This window comes from Cephus cinctus, unplaced genomic scaffold (assembly GCF_000341935.2).
Source record: "Cephus cinctus unplaced genomic scaffold, Ccin1 Ccin1_scaffold0143, whole genome shotgun sequence".
NCBI lineage: Eukaryota > Metazoa > Arthropoda > Insecta > Hymenoptera > Cephidae > Cephus > Cephus cinctus.
In genome coordinates this window covers 240,659-254,760 of record NW_014332873.1, presented here as the reverse complement: position 1 = coordinate 254,760, position 14,102 = coordinate 240,659, and the positions used below count along the sequence as shown (strand labels likewise).

General features: G+C 38.4%; 2 protein-coding genes across 3 annotated transcripts in view; both read right to left on the bottom strand.

Moving 5' to 3' along the window:
• Positions 1-2,224: 2,224 nt before the first annotated feature.
• On the bottom strand, positions 2,225-6,431 carry LOC107263214. The gene is made up of 4 exons (XM_015730149.2): positions 6,275-6,431; positions 5,805-6,038; positions 3,099-3,241; positions 2,225-3,007 (listed from the first exon to the last, which is right to left on the bottom strand). The coding sequence occupies exons 1-4, from the start codon at positions 6,350-6,352 to the stop codon at positions 2,920-2,922; spliced, it is 543 nt and encodes a 180-aa protein (XP_015585635.1). The 5' UTR covers positions 6,353-6,431; the 3' UTR covers positions 2,225-2,919.
• Positions 6,432-7,842: 1,411 nt separating this feature from the next.
• LOC107263269 (prostaglandin E2 receptor EP3 subtype) overlaps positions 7,843-14,102 on the bottom strand; it is a 16,275-nt gene continuing 10,015 nt past the window's right edge. The window contains exons 3-6 of one of the 2 annotated variants that reach the window (XM_015730282.2): positions 12,433-12,607; positions 12,090-12,328; positions 9,933-10,161; positions 7,843-9,852 (exon numbers count right to left, since the gene is read on the bottom strand). In XM_015730282.2, the coding sequence (XP_015585768.1) occupies positions 9,740-9,852; positions 9,933-10,161; positions 12,090-12,328; positions 12,433-12,607 (756 nt within the window). In that variant the 3' untranslated portion in view covers positions 7,843-9,739. Of the gene's footprint in view, positions 9,853-9,932; positions 10,162-12,089; positions 12,329-12,432; positions 12,611-14,102 lie in introns of both variants that reach the window. The other variant, XM_015730281.2, reaches the window with a different exon arrangement.

Genomic DNA, 14,102 nt, shown 5'->3' with positions numbered 1-14,102 from the left:
ACCATTTTATTTTTAGATTTTTATCGCGGAAGGGGTGATTGTAGAAATTGGATTTTTTTAGTTTTTAGGTTTTTTTTTTAATTAAAGGGGCAACCTAATTAATATACAGGCGTAAGAGTGTTTAAGGGGAATTATTGGGCATCTGCTTACGTGGAGGAATCATAAATCACTGTGGATCCAGATTACCCCACTTTGTAAAAGAACGTTTTACTGGAAGCATTGCAATTGGAGTTTATGAAAGGAGCATTTCTTTGGTGAACTTTTCTTTCGCTATCGTGCAAAGTGCATTGTATTTGCAAGATGTTATGGCAAAATAGCCGAGCAGTAACGCTAAGTAGGGACGAGGAACAATTACTTATGTAATATACGGAGCAATGCATTACGCTTGCACTGCTACTTCACTAAGATGACGTAGTGACACGAAGTCGAGGTAAAAATTTAAAGCCAAGTGGAGAAAAGGCCTGGGGACAAATTTATCGGCACGATCGTATTATTTCTGCGCAGATTCAAAACGTGATTTCGAGTTATTTTCTTGGGTTAATGGATTCTGCAGAATCGCGGAAATCAATAAACGTGCAATATCATTGCTCGTCAGTCTTGTATAACAAATTACAGGATTGCGAGTAGCGTGCAGAAAATTTGTAATTTTTTTTTCTTTCAATCGACGTCAACCACGCAATGAATTCTTGTCACGCGCTTAAAATGGATTTAACAAATATTTGTGGGATTTTGCATTTTTTTTACTTGACTTATTATTGTTATTTAGAAATTCACGTGTAACGTAACGAAGTTACGGGAAGACTGAATTCCTCTATTAAAAAAATGCAATTTGTACTGGCAAATTGCTCAGTTTACCAATATACGTTGCAATCGTGTCGTTAATACGAGGAAGCAATAAAAATCATACAGAATGAACGATGGGGTTTACGGAGGATCAAAGTAAAAGCATCGTGAAATATTTTTAGTCTCTAATTTATCACGTCGTGTAACGACGAGTAATAAATCGAATATTCTTTTTAACATTCACCTGTCCATTATTGAATGGATGAAAGTTTGCACCGATTATCGGACAGCAATCTTCCAACGACGAATTATCGATGAATCGTTTAATTATTCTTGTTAAAAAAAAATTAGCAATACAATAAATTCAAACATCGCCAGCAAGCCAGCAATCGACCTACTTCCTTGTAGTTTGGGGAGAATAGCAAAATCCTGTTATTGGCAAGCAGAGTACCGAGAAACGTATTCTATGAGAATTATACCTTTTCACTAACAATACAAAACTCTTGCGTTAGACGCCGACCAGTTTGGTTCCTTATTACGTATTATGATCCCGTCTCCACCTTGAGAAAAGATGTCGAAGAACGCGAATGGTCGCCTCTGGGAGAAATCTCAGCATGGGATTCTTGTATAGCATACTGATGTTTCCCAACAATGTAATACAATGCTAGACTTTTGTTACTAGCTTCGTTAACCTCGTTGTCGGAAAATATCATGATTCCTTCGCTTTGTGTTTCCCGGTGTAAGATTTGAGTCTAGGTAGAAATTGAATTTTCCCACGTGCACGACCGGCGATACGTGTTGCAGGGTGAGTAAAGCTGAAGGAATCCGATGGGTTAGAAAAATTTTAATATTTTCTCTATGGTTTTTAATAGCGGATATACTGGGTTTTATGGTGAAAATAAAATTGAAAATTTATTCAAATCGGGAAATTATCTGAATTTTCGTAATTTATCGATTTTATGATTTTTCTTTTTACTGAATTCTTCGTGTCAGGTAGTAAGAGAGAGTAGACCGTCTCTTATTTGAAATCGTAACTAGGATGGCGAACACCTACGAGTCTTCGACTTTCAACAGTCCCGTCGACGGCCTTGACTTTACTTCTATGCGTTCTCATGGGAAACACCTTTCTCACAATCAATTGGTATCAGCCGGTATTTCCTGCGCTATGGAAACGCGCACTAGTCTTTTAGAGAGAACGTTGAAAATCATGTAGAACAAAAAAAAAGAAATAAGACATTCTTAAACGTACCTTTCGTAATCCGAATGAAATTGCTACGGATTCCAATAGCTGCCCTTGCAGAGATAAACGCCTGTAATTCCCCACGAGAGATCTATGCGCTGTCTTCGTCACCCAGTACGTTTACAGGAACACGTGGTTAACAGAGATTTATTTTATTTTTTTAGATTTTCGGGATTATAGAAAATTTAAAAAAATTATGAATCACGATACTTAATCACCTTTATTTTTAATAAATACAGAAAAATACGATTAGTAAAGAAAAATAATATGTCACGGTACAACGGGTAATAACTTAAATAATGGATTTGTATAATACATAACTATTTCGAGTTTATAGCAAAATTATGTTCATTTAGGATAATACTTGCGAATTCTCTCAGAAGGTCTATGGGATAGGCTGAAGACCCCGGATGATGTTATTCGAGGTCCATTGGTTCTAAGTTATTTTAAAATAACTAATCGAGTGTAGTTTTATAAAAGCGTCGCATTAATTAGGCAATAAATTAATGACAGTACTGCAAAACTCATTGTTTAAATTACTGTATGCACAACGGCTGTTAATCAAAACGATTATTCATGGATCTTCCACCGGCTATTATTATTTAATTCCACTTCACTTCTGTGTTCCCTAACTCTGTTTTACTTAGAAATGTATTGAAAATACTGCAAATTTGTTCTGCTCTTATCCTACTTTACATTAATTCGCGTATATTTATGAAAGGAATCGCCGTTTGTTTCAAAAATTATGAAGCTAACGAAAAAAATTTCTCTCTTGTAATCCTTCATACTGAATTGGCGGGAAGTACGAAACTCAAGTAGTTAAGGAATTCTGTAAATTCCTGTTAACACGTAAATTCGAAGAGGTCTCTCAGAACTTGCGAAAATGCTCGTGTAAATTAGAAGACGGCGATCCTGAGCTTCTCTTGAACTTCTTCCTTCTTGGGTCTCGGGATATATGGATTTTTTGTAGGATCCAAATTCAAGCTGTGAATGACAATGATTTATGAGCTTTCAAACATCCGAAAATCTGTGGGCACGAATATATCTGTAAAAATTAAAATTTGTATTTTCATACCTGTACAGTGCAGGTGCATCGGCACAGTTGACATTGTACCACCAATCACAGGTGAATTCGAGTTGATTGAACAAAGTGCCATTAGTGCACAAGAATGACGCACCTTGATGCCCTTCGCGACCATCGTGACACACGTGATAAGCCTGTGAAGAATAAAAAAAAATTACATGAATCCTGAAACGCGACAGTGAATGCCATCAGTGTAATATAAATCCAAGAGATACTGTCGAAATAAAAAAATAATTTAAAAGGAAAAGAAAGTGAAATTCCAATTCACGAGTTATGTCGTATCACTCTCTTTTTTAGGAAGTCCCATTACTACATTACTTCCGCCTGGAGTACATAGCTCGTTCAATTCATTATTAGTGCAATAATTATCATTAACACCTTGTTTTCCATTCTGTTAAGCCGCTCGGTTTTCTAACTGTTACCACATAATTACATGCTCTAGTTCTTGAGCTATTTAAGAATTACACTAAGAATTCGAACAGATTCGAAAGTAAAAGTCATCGCCAGGATTCAATAATGAATTCGGGTAGCTAAAGTGGATTCAAATTGCGTTTATGACTTTTGGCAATTTCCTCTTCAGCGACGATACTACCAGACCCGCTATCAAAATTAATGGCGACTCGTGCGAAGCACGTCGTTCGAGCTACCATATGCGCACAATAACATTGCTAATATATCAAATTGCAAAATGCCCATCATAGGCGTCTCTCGCAATGGCGTCCATACCTATAATCTGTTATTATAGCCACCTTAAATCTTAAAAAAAATCTGAGCATTCTCTCGCCAGATAAATCTGCTCTACTTTTACCAAATACCTTACAGTCCCAGGTATCCGTGTTTTAGGTGAAGCTAGGTCCCAGCCGAATCTGCCATTTACATGCTGGGATGGAAGAAAGTGAAAAAGAAAGACGTCGAAGTACGCACGAAGGTGTACTTTCGTTTCTATCTGACACTCGAAGCTTGAAAGGTACAATTGTACAGAGATGAATGAGTCAGTTGGAATCGACGAAGCTTTGATCGTTTACTCTCTAATCTACGCCGCGAGGCTTCGATAGGTTACGAGAGATTCGATTCGAGGAATTGCATTGAAATTTTACCATAAATTCGAATCGATTCAAATTCGATAGATTACAGTGAAGTAAACGTCGCCACGCCTAAATTTTACCGACTTTACGAAACTTTGAAGAAAAATAATCACATTGCGTAAGACACCTATGTCTTCAAGACGTATTCACACGTAAGCGATCGCTCTCGTCGGAATTTCGAAAACAGTCTCTCATGAAATATTCAACTTTGTGCACAACATTTAAATCGCAACGCGCTACCGCGTAAGGTCGTCAACCTTTTTTGTTTCCTCAAAATTCATAATGCACCATTGAAAGAGTATACCTATATACCTGCAAATTAATCGATCGTTTCCCTCATAAGAAACAACGGCAAAGCCCGTGTTTACCATAGCGATTAACAAGACTGACAAGTGCTCGGAAACGTCAGGCTTTGTTTTGGACGGTCGAAGAAAAAGTCTGTACGTTAACGTACGTAACTTCGCACCATGACGAACACGTGCCAGGAATTCCTTTCGAATTTTGCGAAAGTGCACTCTACACTCGACACTTACTCGCACTATTTATATTAATTAAATTCCACAATTATACCAGAAGGTACATTTGTACGTTGTCCACGTTTTATTTATTTATTTTTTTTTTTACAAATTTATGTAAACTCGTACTCTGTAACGTGTACTTCCCCTCCACTCCCCCGGCCCCTACTATTCTTCTCCATGTACATATAAATTAACGCAGTGCCAGTAATTCCGAGATTACTCTTCCGCGTTGCGCAATCGTGTCGCTCGTAGATTAGTTCGCCCTGCTAATTCCACGGTGTGCGGTGTGGAAGTATAAAACGCAGCGAGACGCGTCGGCCGCCGCCTTCGCGAATTTCGCAGGAGCGAAGGGATTCGCATTAATTTAAATTTGCGCATGGACACTGGGTCAAGTATATCGTTAGCTGGGGACGTTGAAGAAAAAAAAATTATTCGATAGCAAATCAGTGCACAATGTAATTTTTGCGAATTACCTTACAGGAGTCCCTTTTCTTTGCGTGACGTAATTAGCAATTAGACTCCATGGTCTCTATCCTTTCTCCACGGGCTTTCTTCATCTTATCGATTGGCTCCTTCGTTCTAGTTCGATTGCAGCTATTGATTCTAATGATCGAAGCACGATCGATAACCGAATGATCCAAGTGAAATGTCAGGAAAGATAATACGACGGTTGTTTGTGTCTCGCGGATATTACTCGAGCATAAATAAATTTGCCATCTAGTTGATTTGCATGGGAAAATAATAATCGCACGGATTAACGTAATTTCGTAAGATTTCGCGATTCTCTTGATTACTTTAATCCAACCGAGACCTTGAGATTGCGTTGACGTTGATCTAATTCCAGTTACTTTTTTCAACACTGATACTCGACAGCGTATCGAATTCGCATATCTTGATACTTTCTGTACTCCCACTTATAGAAAAGTTACGCAACTCCGTTAGAGATTGTTATCTTTTGGAAATTTTATGTATCGGATTTTTTGTTTTACCATTTGCACAAATTTACGGTTCACCCGGTACGTAAAAATAATTAATTTCGTTATTCACATGCTTTCCGCACTGTTTTTCTTAATCTATGCAAACGGGATACTTGCCTGACAACCAGTCTCCACATTGGCGTACATTCCTGGTGCATAAGGTACATGTGCGCAAGAGAAACTCGTCGACGGTACCTGATGGTAAATAGGATAATCCACTCCAGGGATTCCAGGCACTTTACTCAAATCCTGCTCATTCTTCTTCGATGCCTTTTTCAGTAGAATTGGTCCGTTCAGTGGCGCCACGGGTAGAAAGCGCTGGTACTCATTGTAACCATTGAGCGTCGCGTGCTGTTGGGATAACTTTTTTTTTAACCCCGAAAATTTACTAATCCTACTCAATCGTCCTGTAATCCAGTACTGTCGGCAAGATAGGTGCTTTGTGGTTAAGAATAAAGAAAAAAAGGATCAATATTATCCAAGCACATTTTATGGAAGAAAAGATGTACTTTGTCAATAATTAGAATACTGATTGCTCCAAATAAATAGTGAAATTGAATCAAAGTCATAATTGATATTTAATTTACCTGAGGGATGTTGATGCAGTCTACCATCCCAAAGATGGCAGCTAAAGCAATCGCAAGGGCGCAGTAACTTCTTGCCATGACCGCACTGAGTTTGATGTTAAACTAAACTGGTCCAGTTTCCGTCGTGCAGCCTCCCTTACAGCCATAAGAAATTATGTCACAGAGAAAGTCAGCAGGTACGTAATACGAGCTGGTGTACAAGTATGTATCCCCTTCTACCGCCCCCAGGCATGTGTGATGTAGATAATAATTACGTTGTACAACCTATGCCGTTTCGCCATGCCAACTTCGGAACCGCGAAACTGATATTATTAGCTAAGTCAAATGCTATACACTTTTTGCATCCCGTTGCGAAAACTATATTGCATTCTTATTACGCTAACAATTATCACCTACGAATAAACAGACCTAATTCGATTTGCACTAAATCTATATAGAGAATATCCTATACCTCCTTCGAATGTTCCTACGTCAGTTTTACCCTGTGTTACTCTTACTTTCTACTAGCCAGAATCGAGTGAGCGTCGCTCGAGATCTCCATTCAGATAACTTGATCCAGATTTACAATGCGCCTTGACAATCTCTAACTTTGTACAACTGTACTCAGCAGGAAGGCAACCTGTAGCGCTTCGACGGTTTCTCAGCCGGAGAATTATATTGTTTTTTTTTTATCGAATAGTTTGCCTTTACCCAAGAGAATAAAAAAGATACTTCTTTTTCGATACTTAGTATTCTTTACAAGATTGTTGACACACGGTTTTTCTAAATATAGGATGATTTCTGTGTAACGGGTTATCGACTACAGGCGCTTCCGGCATACGTGGACCATGGACAGTTTTTTATTTGACATTGAAGGGTCAGTGAATGGATGAACATTTATTGCAGGTGAATGCAACGGTATCGATGAAATTAGAATATTGTTTTTTAAAACATTTATTAACGTTGGTACATGCAGAATTATTTAGCTGAAATGCAAACAATTTTCATATTGCCAATTGCTGATTGATTTTGGAAAACCAAAAATCGTTGCCCAAACTTGACTGATACTTTTGAATTGAATGGGCGTGCATATCAGGTCATAATTATAAGTCAAATATCAGTACACGCATTATGCACTGTGACAGTCATTAATATAGAGGTTTATACACATGTATAATCGACTCTTAAAGATTAGACTACTTGTTACACAGTTGGTAAAAAAAATGTTTGTATCTTGACAATGATAAGAATCTCAATCTACATAGTAAGTTTTTACGTAGACTCGTAATGATAATTACAGCTCAAACTTACAAGCAATTACAGGCCTCCGGATACAGCAATTCCAATACACTTTACTGCCTATGTACGAATAAAACGAAATGTTCTTTAAGCGCAACGCAATATATACTTAAAGAGTGAATATAAAAAAATAGTTGAAATTAACAAGATTCGCCAATATTTTTGTAACACTTAATTTTCCAGTTCATAAGTCTAATAGAGTATTTGAATTACAACAGTCTGATATTAAGTTTCACGATAATAAAATGCTTACGGTTTATGTTTCAAAAAAATGTTTCACTTTGGCATTATTTCTCTTGATTATTCTTTTTATTTTTATCCTCGTTTTATCTAATCACATAAGATCTGACGACAGTCGTACTATTCAATAATTGTTTTTCGTACGATCGTATCATTAAACATCTAATTATTATTTTGATATAATTAACTTAAGGAAATATATAGATATGTTCAATATATGTATAAATTGCATCAAATGATATATCGTTATACTGTTAAAATTGGATTACAACGCATTATATACTTTGGTATTGTTACGGTGTTAATCACTTGTTTTTTCATTTTTCTTATACCTAACATTGACATTATTGACTAGAAATATACATACACGCCAACGTTTATATATTAGCGACAAATATATGCGCTTCAATTCAGTACGATTTAGCATGTAATTAAGCACCTTATTCAAAATATACAGATTTCTCATATATTTCCGGGAAAACCGTACGGTTTTTCATGATATACAGATTTGATTTTCGTTAAAAATAAATATACCTATGAGATTCTTCGTGAATATGTTATTGATTTACTTGCAAGCGATATTTCTTGTATTTGATAATACTCGTCAGTTGTATCAGTCCCGTCTATAATCAACGTCATCGTCATTTGCCAGTGACAAACGATTAGAGTTCCAATCGATAATGTTTACGATGGAGAAATAATACAATAGAATAATGATCATGTTAAATCGTTAGATTTATGCGTTGCAGTAAGGTCTGTATGTAGTTTGACTTCTGACGTATTTTTATCAAACACGAGAAATACAAGCGAATCGCATAAAGATTTTAAAAATATTTATCTATAGCCACTATGAAAATAGACTATCCAGTGTACAGTATACGATAACAGATATACATATAGACACTTTACAAAAATATTTCAATGGCCTAATGGCGGCTACGAAAATGTCGAATGATCCTCTAATAGTGAATGTAGCCAGAAGATAATTAGAGAGTGTCTCGTAAATATGCTATCCGCTCGTTAGTCCACAGAATACTTTTTTTTTTCTTTCTTTTCTTAAGGCACCCAGCTCCATAGTCAATTACGGTTTCCAATTATAATTCGTTTAACAATCTATCAACGTATATCGCATAGGTGAGTTTCCACAAATTGGGCGTTACGTTCTCTCCGCAAACATCATTGTCACCGGAGTGAGACTTTGCCAAAGTGTACTTTACCGTTATCCATCATACGGATAAAATAATCGTTCGTACGCGAACGGAATGTGTCGCTCGATATTGGCGTTAATAATTAAAAAATTTCTTCATTAACAAAAAAAATATAAATGTATACTTCAATATCTTTGATAAGACTTAACGTAATTTTATTCGATTAAAAACAGTCTGAAGATTATACTGTCCAAGTAAATTATAATTAGGCGTCCTTTCTCCCATAAATACTCTCGCTCAAATTTTTAATCTTATTATCTCAATCTTATTATGTTACTGACGTTTCCTCGATATTCCACAAAGTTGCTTGAAACCGAAAGTAACTTGCTATGCTTCTACACATAAGGATAACCATAACCAAAATTTTGTTCGATATAAATATTCACTAAATCGATACGATTTAGTTTCCACATCGATAAGATTTATTGAAAGTTTAATTGTAATGGCTATCTCCAGAAATTGGCTTGGTAGCAAATAAAACAGTGAACGAGATAGTTGGATATTTCGAGAAAAATGAATGGTCGTAAACAGAGCCCAAGACTTCATCAGATTGACGGACACGAAAATCTTGATCTGTTAATAATCTTATTAAGTATCACCGGTAGCGAAAGCTATAATACGAAGATTCCCCCGAGGCAAAAGATTGCGGAACTTTGCGAGAAAAACGAGACCCCAAGACTCAGAGTTGCGTTTCGCCATTTTTCTTTTGCCTCCGACGGAATATTCGCAAAAAATAATTTCAGGCAGTTGCTGCCATTAATTGCAGTTCGTTCTCTTCGCTGAGAGAAGTCGAGGGTGCTTCGGTTATGGGAGTAGGTGGATCCCCACTGCTTCCTTGATGATCGGTCGTACCTAAAAAAAAAAGTCATTACTATTAATAAACAACGCATTCATCATTGTTAATAAAAATCATAGCAGTCTTCGTGTCTCACCGGTGAAAGAACTGGATCGGCTTCTTCTTCCAGGATAGAAAATTTTGCACAATGGCTTCAGCAGTGGAAATCGTGGTCGCTGTCGAAGGAGGACATAGATATATGGATCCAAGGTGAAATGAATGCAGAGAAGTATTTCAGCAGCCACGTGAAAGATTCCAATAAATTTTCGTACACCCGTAGCAGTTGCGGGTAAAGTCATCGAGTACTGTGCGAGAGGTATGGAAATCTGGAAAAAAAGAGTAAAAAAAGGTTCCGTGTATCTAAATATTCCAATAACTACTTAAGCAGTTCTAAATATTTCAGGAAGTCCCACAACGGCATTCCTAAGCATCTACGAACGCCTCGAGCATTCAACTACTATTAAAACTAAATTCCTACTATACCGTACCTATATTTACCGAATGGAATAAAAACTAAACGCATTCAGAAACACGTGCCTACACGTACAGCCACGTCCACGTTATCGAGTCAGCCAGTTGCATAATATTTCTCGTCGTTTGGCACTAGTAAAAATATAAATCTTTCGATGCAAGAAGGTCGAACTGGTACGCGAGTAATAAAATTGAGAGAAAAAAAAAATAAAAAAAATTTCAAGTCGTGGGCGTATTTCAAAATAGTAATGAATAACTATTTTTAATATTGAGGCCGTTATGGTCCAAACAAAAATTAGCCTACTCTCCCACGAGATACCGGAAACTGACTTCCTAGCGTTCCAATGGAATGCAGGGAATCACCTTGAACTGCAGTTGAGTGCATCGGTCAGTGCATTTGGATTGAGAATTGCATTAATTCATTAATTATTTATGAATCAAAGAACGCCATTGATCACTATTGGAATATCATGGTTGGCAATGGGCAAAAGAATTTCTGCCAATAAGAGGCACACGGTGTATACCTATAGCTACCTGCGTAGGCATAAAACATCACGAGGATAGGGTACGTGACAATCTTTCAAAATAATACGACACGAGGAGCGATTTACAAATTTGAGAACGATCGTAGAGGAAGTTGAAGTTCGCGTGCGGAAATCCAAATCGATAATTATCCAGCCCGGCCGAAGGATAATACGATCGTTTTGCGAACGCTTTTAGATCGTTGAGAAGTTCACACCGAAGTCAGCCGAGTAAACTACACGTTGGACATTGTCATAGGAACGTAGGCCCGTTGTGGTGGTAGCTTTGAATAACGACGTTAACTAAATCGTATGCGAAAAATAGCCTGACTAAAATGGCAAGTGCTTTTCCCGTGCGTTCAGCTATTCGCAAAGCATTGTCTTTGTTCAGTGAATTTATTCGTGTGCTTAATCGTACGTCATTATGTTGGTCGAGTGATGCTTTTGGCACTGAGCTATATACAGAGTGTTCCGAAACTACCTGACCCGGTGGGTATGGCGGTGTTCGGGAGGCTTCACTGATCACGAAAATAACCTTCCTTTTGCCCGGAAGGTCATAGTTTTTAAATGGGAGCAGGTCAAAGTTGACCAATCAGAGGGAGGCGTCAAGAGAAACGTAGGCATCTACGAACTTTGAGTTTTCTTCCCTCGCTTTTGTTTCTCGGTAGCTTCGGGCTGGATGACGTCAGCCGAAGACATGCCTATTGGAAACAAGAAACAAGAAAGAAGCCACCGAGAAACAAAAGCGAGGGAAGAAAACTCAGAGTTCGTAGGTACCTACGTTTCTCTTGACGCCTCGTTCTGATTGGTCAACTTTGACCTGCTCCAATTTAGAAACTATGACCTTCCGGACAAAAAGGTCATTTTCATGATCAGTGAAGCCTCCCGAACACGGCCATACCCACCGGGTCAGGTAGTTTCGGAACACCCTGTATATAGGCTCAGTCGCTCGATGTAAAAACCATTATTATTATGCGAAGTAATGCATTACGTCCAACAAGAAAAAAAAACATACATGATCGATTGATCGAATTATCGTTGGAAAAAAAAAGAAATTTCAGTAGAAAAATTCACGATACCAAAATTGATTAGGTCTATAATTAATTCCATGGGCGTGCTTTAAGTTTGTAAATTTGATCACGAAGGAGATAGGTGCGGATGGCTATGTTTATGACTGGTCTACAAAGTGAATGAAATGAGTATGCAAATAGCGTCTGATCCACGTTGATCCATGGTCATTCGCAGGATGAAGATCCACTTACCATTTGAGGCATCCAGCATATGACGAATGATATCGACAGAACGGCCATTAGGCGTGAAAATGCTTTTTCCTCGACGGTTGGTACGATTGGAGGTGGTGGTCCAGCTACCGTGAGTAGCGGAGTAGCTCTGGATGACGCCCTTGAGATGCGTCTGATCGTACCATCGCGACGTCCCAGCCTACTAAGGGCTCTCGATACAGCCAGATTACACCAGACGATGCAGAGGCAGAGGACAGTGCCTGCAATTGGAAATTAATTACTATCAACAATCAGTACTGCCAATTAGGACCGTTTAAACCACGTGGTTGGTTGATTGAAAACTTTAGTAAGAAACTCTGCGTACCGAAGAAGAAGAATACGTAGGCATAGGCAATATCTTCGGGTTCCGTAGCTTCCCTGTAGCGTTTGCATTTGTCGCCCTTGTAGTAGAGACCAAATCCAAGCAAAGGCAGGCTGGACAAAGCTGCAGCAGCCAACCAGAGTCCAAGCATGCATCGTACTATCACCGGATACGTCACCTGCTGGAAAAATGCATGCTTGTCAATGCTTAAGATGTTGATCTTGAGTTAGCGAGGAGAAGTTTCTTATTTCAGGGAATTATGGATACGAAGACCCGAGGGACCGGAAATACGAAGCCTTCCGGCTTCGTTCCTTTTCGAAATATATATCATGCATCTGACCTAAAGGCGGAACTCGATCTATGAATCCTAGCAATAAAAATTGTCAAGTATTCAATTTCTCGATGACTATGAATTGAGGTGGATGAGTATTCGCGAGAATTTGAGATCAATTAACAGATCTAACGTGACGTCTTGACTTCCATGAGGAAAAGGCTCAGGTAGGGAATATAATGGCTTCTAACCCGATAGCAAACACAAAGTCAAAGCGATGCCAGGTAGACGTGCTCCCGGAGGAATACTAATTGAAGCGTTGGAGGCTTAGAGCTAAAATTAATGCTCGCTGCGGACGATCAATCGACTGTAATATTTGCGACAGTTTGAGAGCGGCGCTATCCGACATGAATACTAATCGTCATATTGGATTAATTAGCAGCTTGGAAGGGCGACGAGTGCCAGTAGCCTTCGAATGGCTTCGACTCAATTAAAAAACGTCTTTCGTGCAACGGTCCTAGTATTTTTCCTAGAAGGACAAGTTCAATAAACCCTTCATTGCTTAGGTTCTAATTGAGTCACTTTTGCACTTTTTATAAAAGATCTTTTTTATTCTCCATATTTTATATTATCATCGATCATGGCTGTCTCATTGTCCCAAGGGATGGGCACCGATTGACCTTCGACTTGGCTGGTGTACTAAAGTACCTACTTTCTATTTAAAGAATGCACTTCGCTAAGAGACCACGTGACCCTGAACAATTCGCCTTGGACTGCATGGCACTTAAACAAATTAACTAATTCGAATCTTCTAAGAAGCTTCCTGATTCTCCTCGAGGGGTCGTTACCTCTATTTAATTAATCTGACTCATTATTTTCGATCGATTCGCCAAATTCTTGATCAAGAGACTCGGTCGAGTCTCGCGCCAAGTACAGGCAACCGGCTGTACAGGGCGCAGCGCGCCGAGACTCTTTACTCGAGTCAACTCCTTATACCTGTGTTTGGAACGAAATATCTTATGAACCGCTATATATGAGGAAAAGTTATTGATACATTCACTATAGGAATTGAAGGTTCTGAAGCGATTGCCACCAAGTTCAATACGATTAGTGTACGAGATCAGGGCGTATTGAAATGGCGAGCGAGATGATTTTATTTCAGTTCCGTCGTCGTGGTCGTCGTCTTCGCACGTCCATCGCATTTTTTACACGACAGATGGCGCTGACTACTTTGCCTTCTTTACCTATTTGTACTCTGGATGGTGTTGGTAACTTACGAATACACAACACAATCAAATACACTTTGGACGTGAAGCTACCGTTCACACCGAATTTCCAGTTGACATAAGGCTGCTTTCACAATAATATAGAATTATTAAGGCTTTCATGTGAAGCGCGTGTG

Coding starts and splice junctions, on each gene's coding strand:
- LOC107263214 (XM_015730149.2), bottom strand. CDS start 6,352: ATGGCAAGAAGTTACTGCGCCCTTGCGATTGCTTTAGCTGCCATCTTT. Junction 6,039..6,274: donor ACTGCATCAACATCCCTCAG/GTAAATTAAATA, acceptor TTATCCCAACAG/CACGCGACGCTCAATGGTTA. Junction 3,242..5,804: donor ATGTGGAGACTGGTTGTCAG/GCAAGTATCCCG, acceptor TATTCTTCACAG/GCTTATCACGTGTGTCACGA.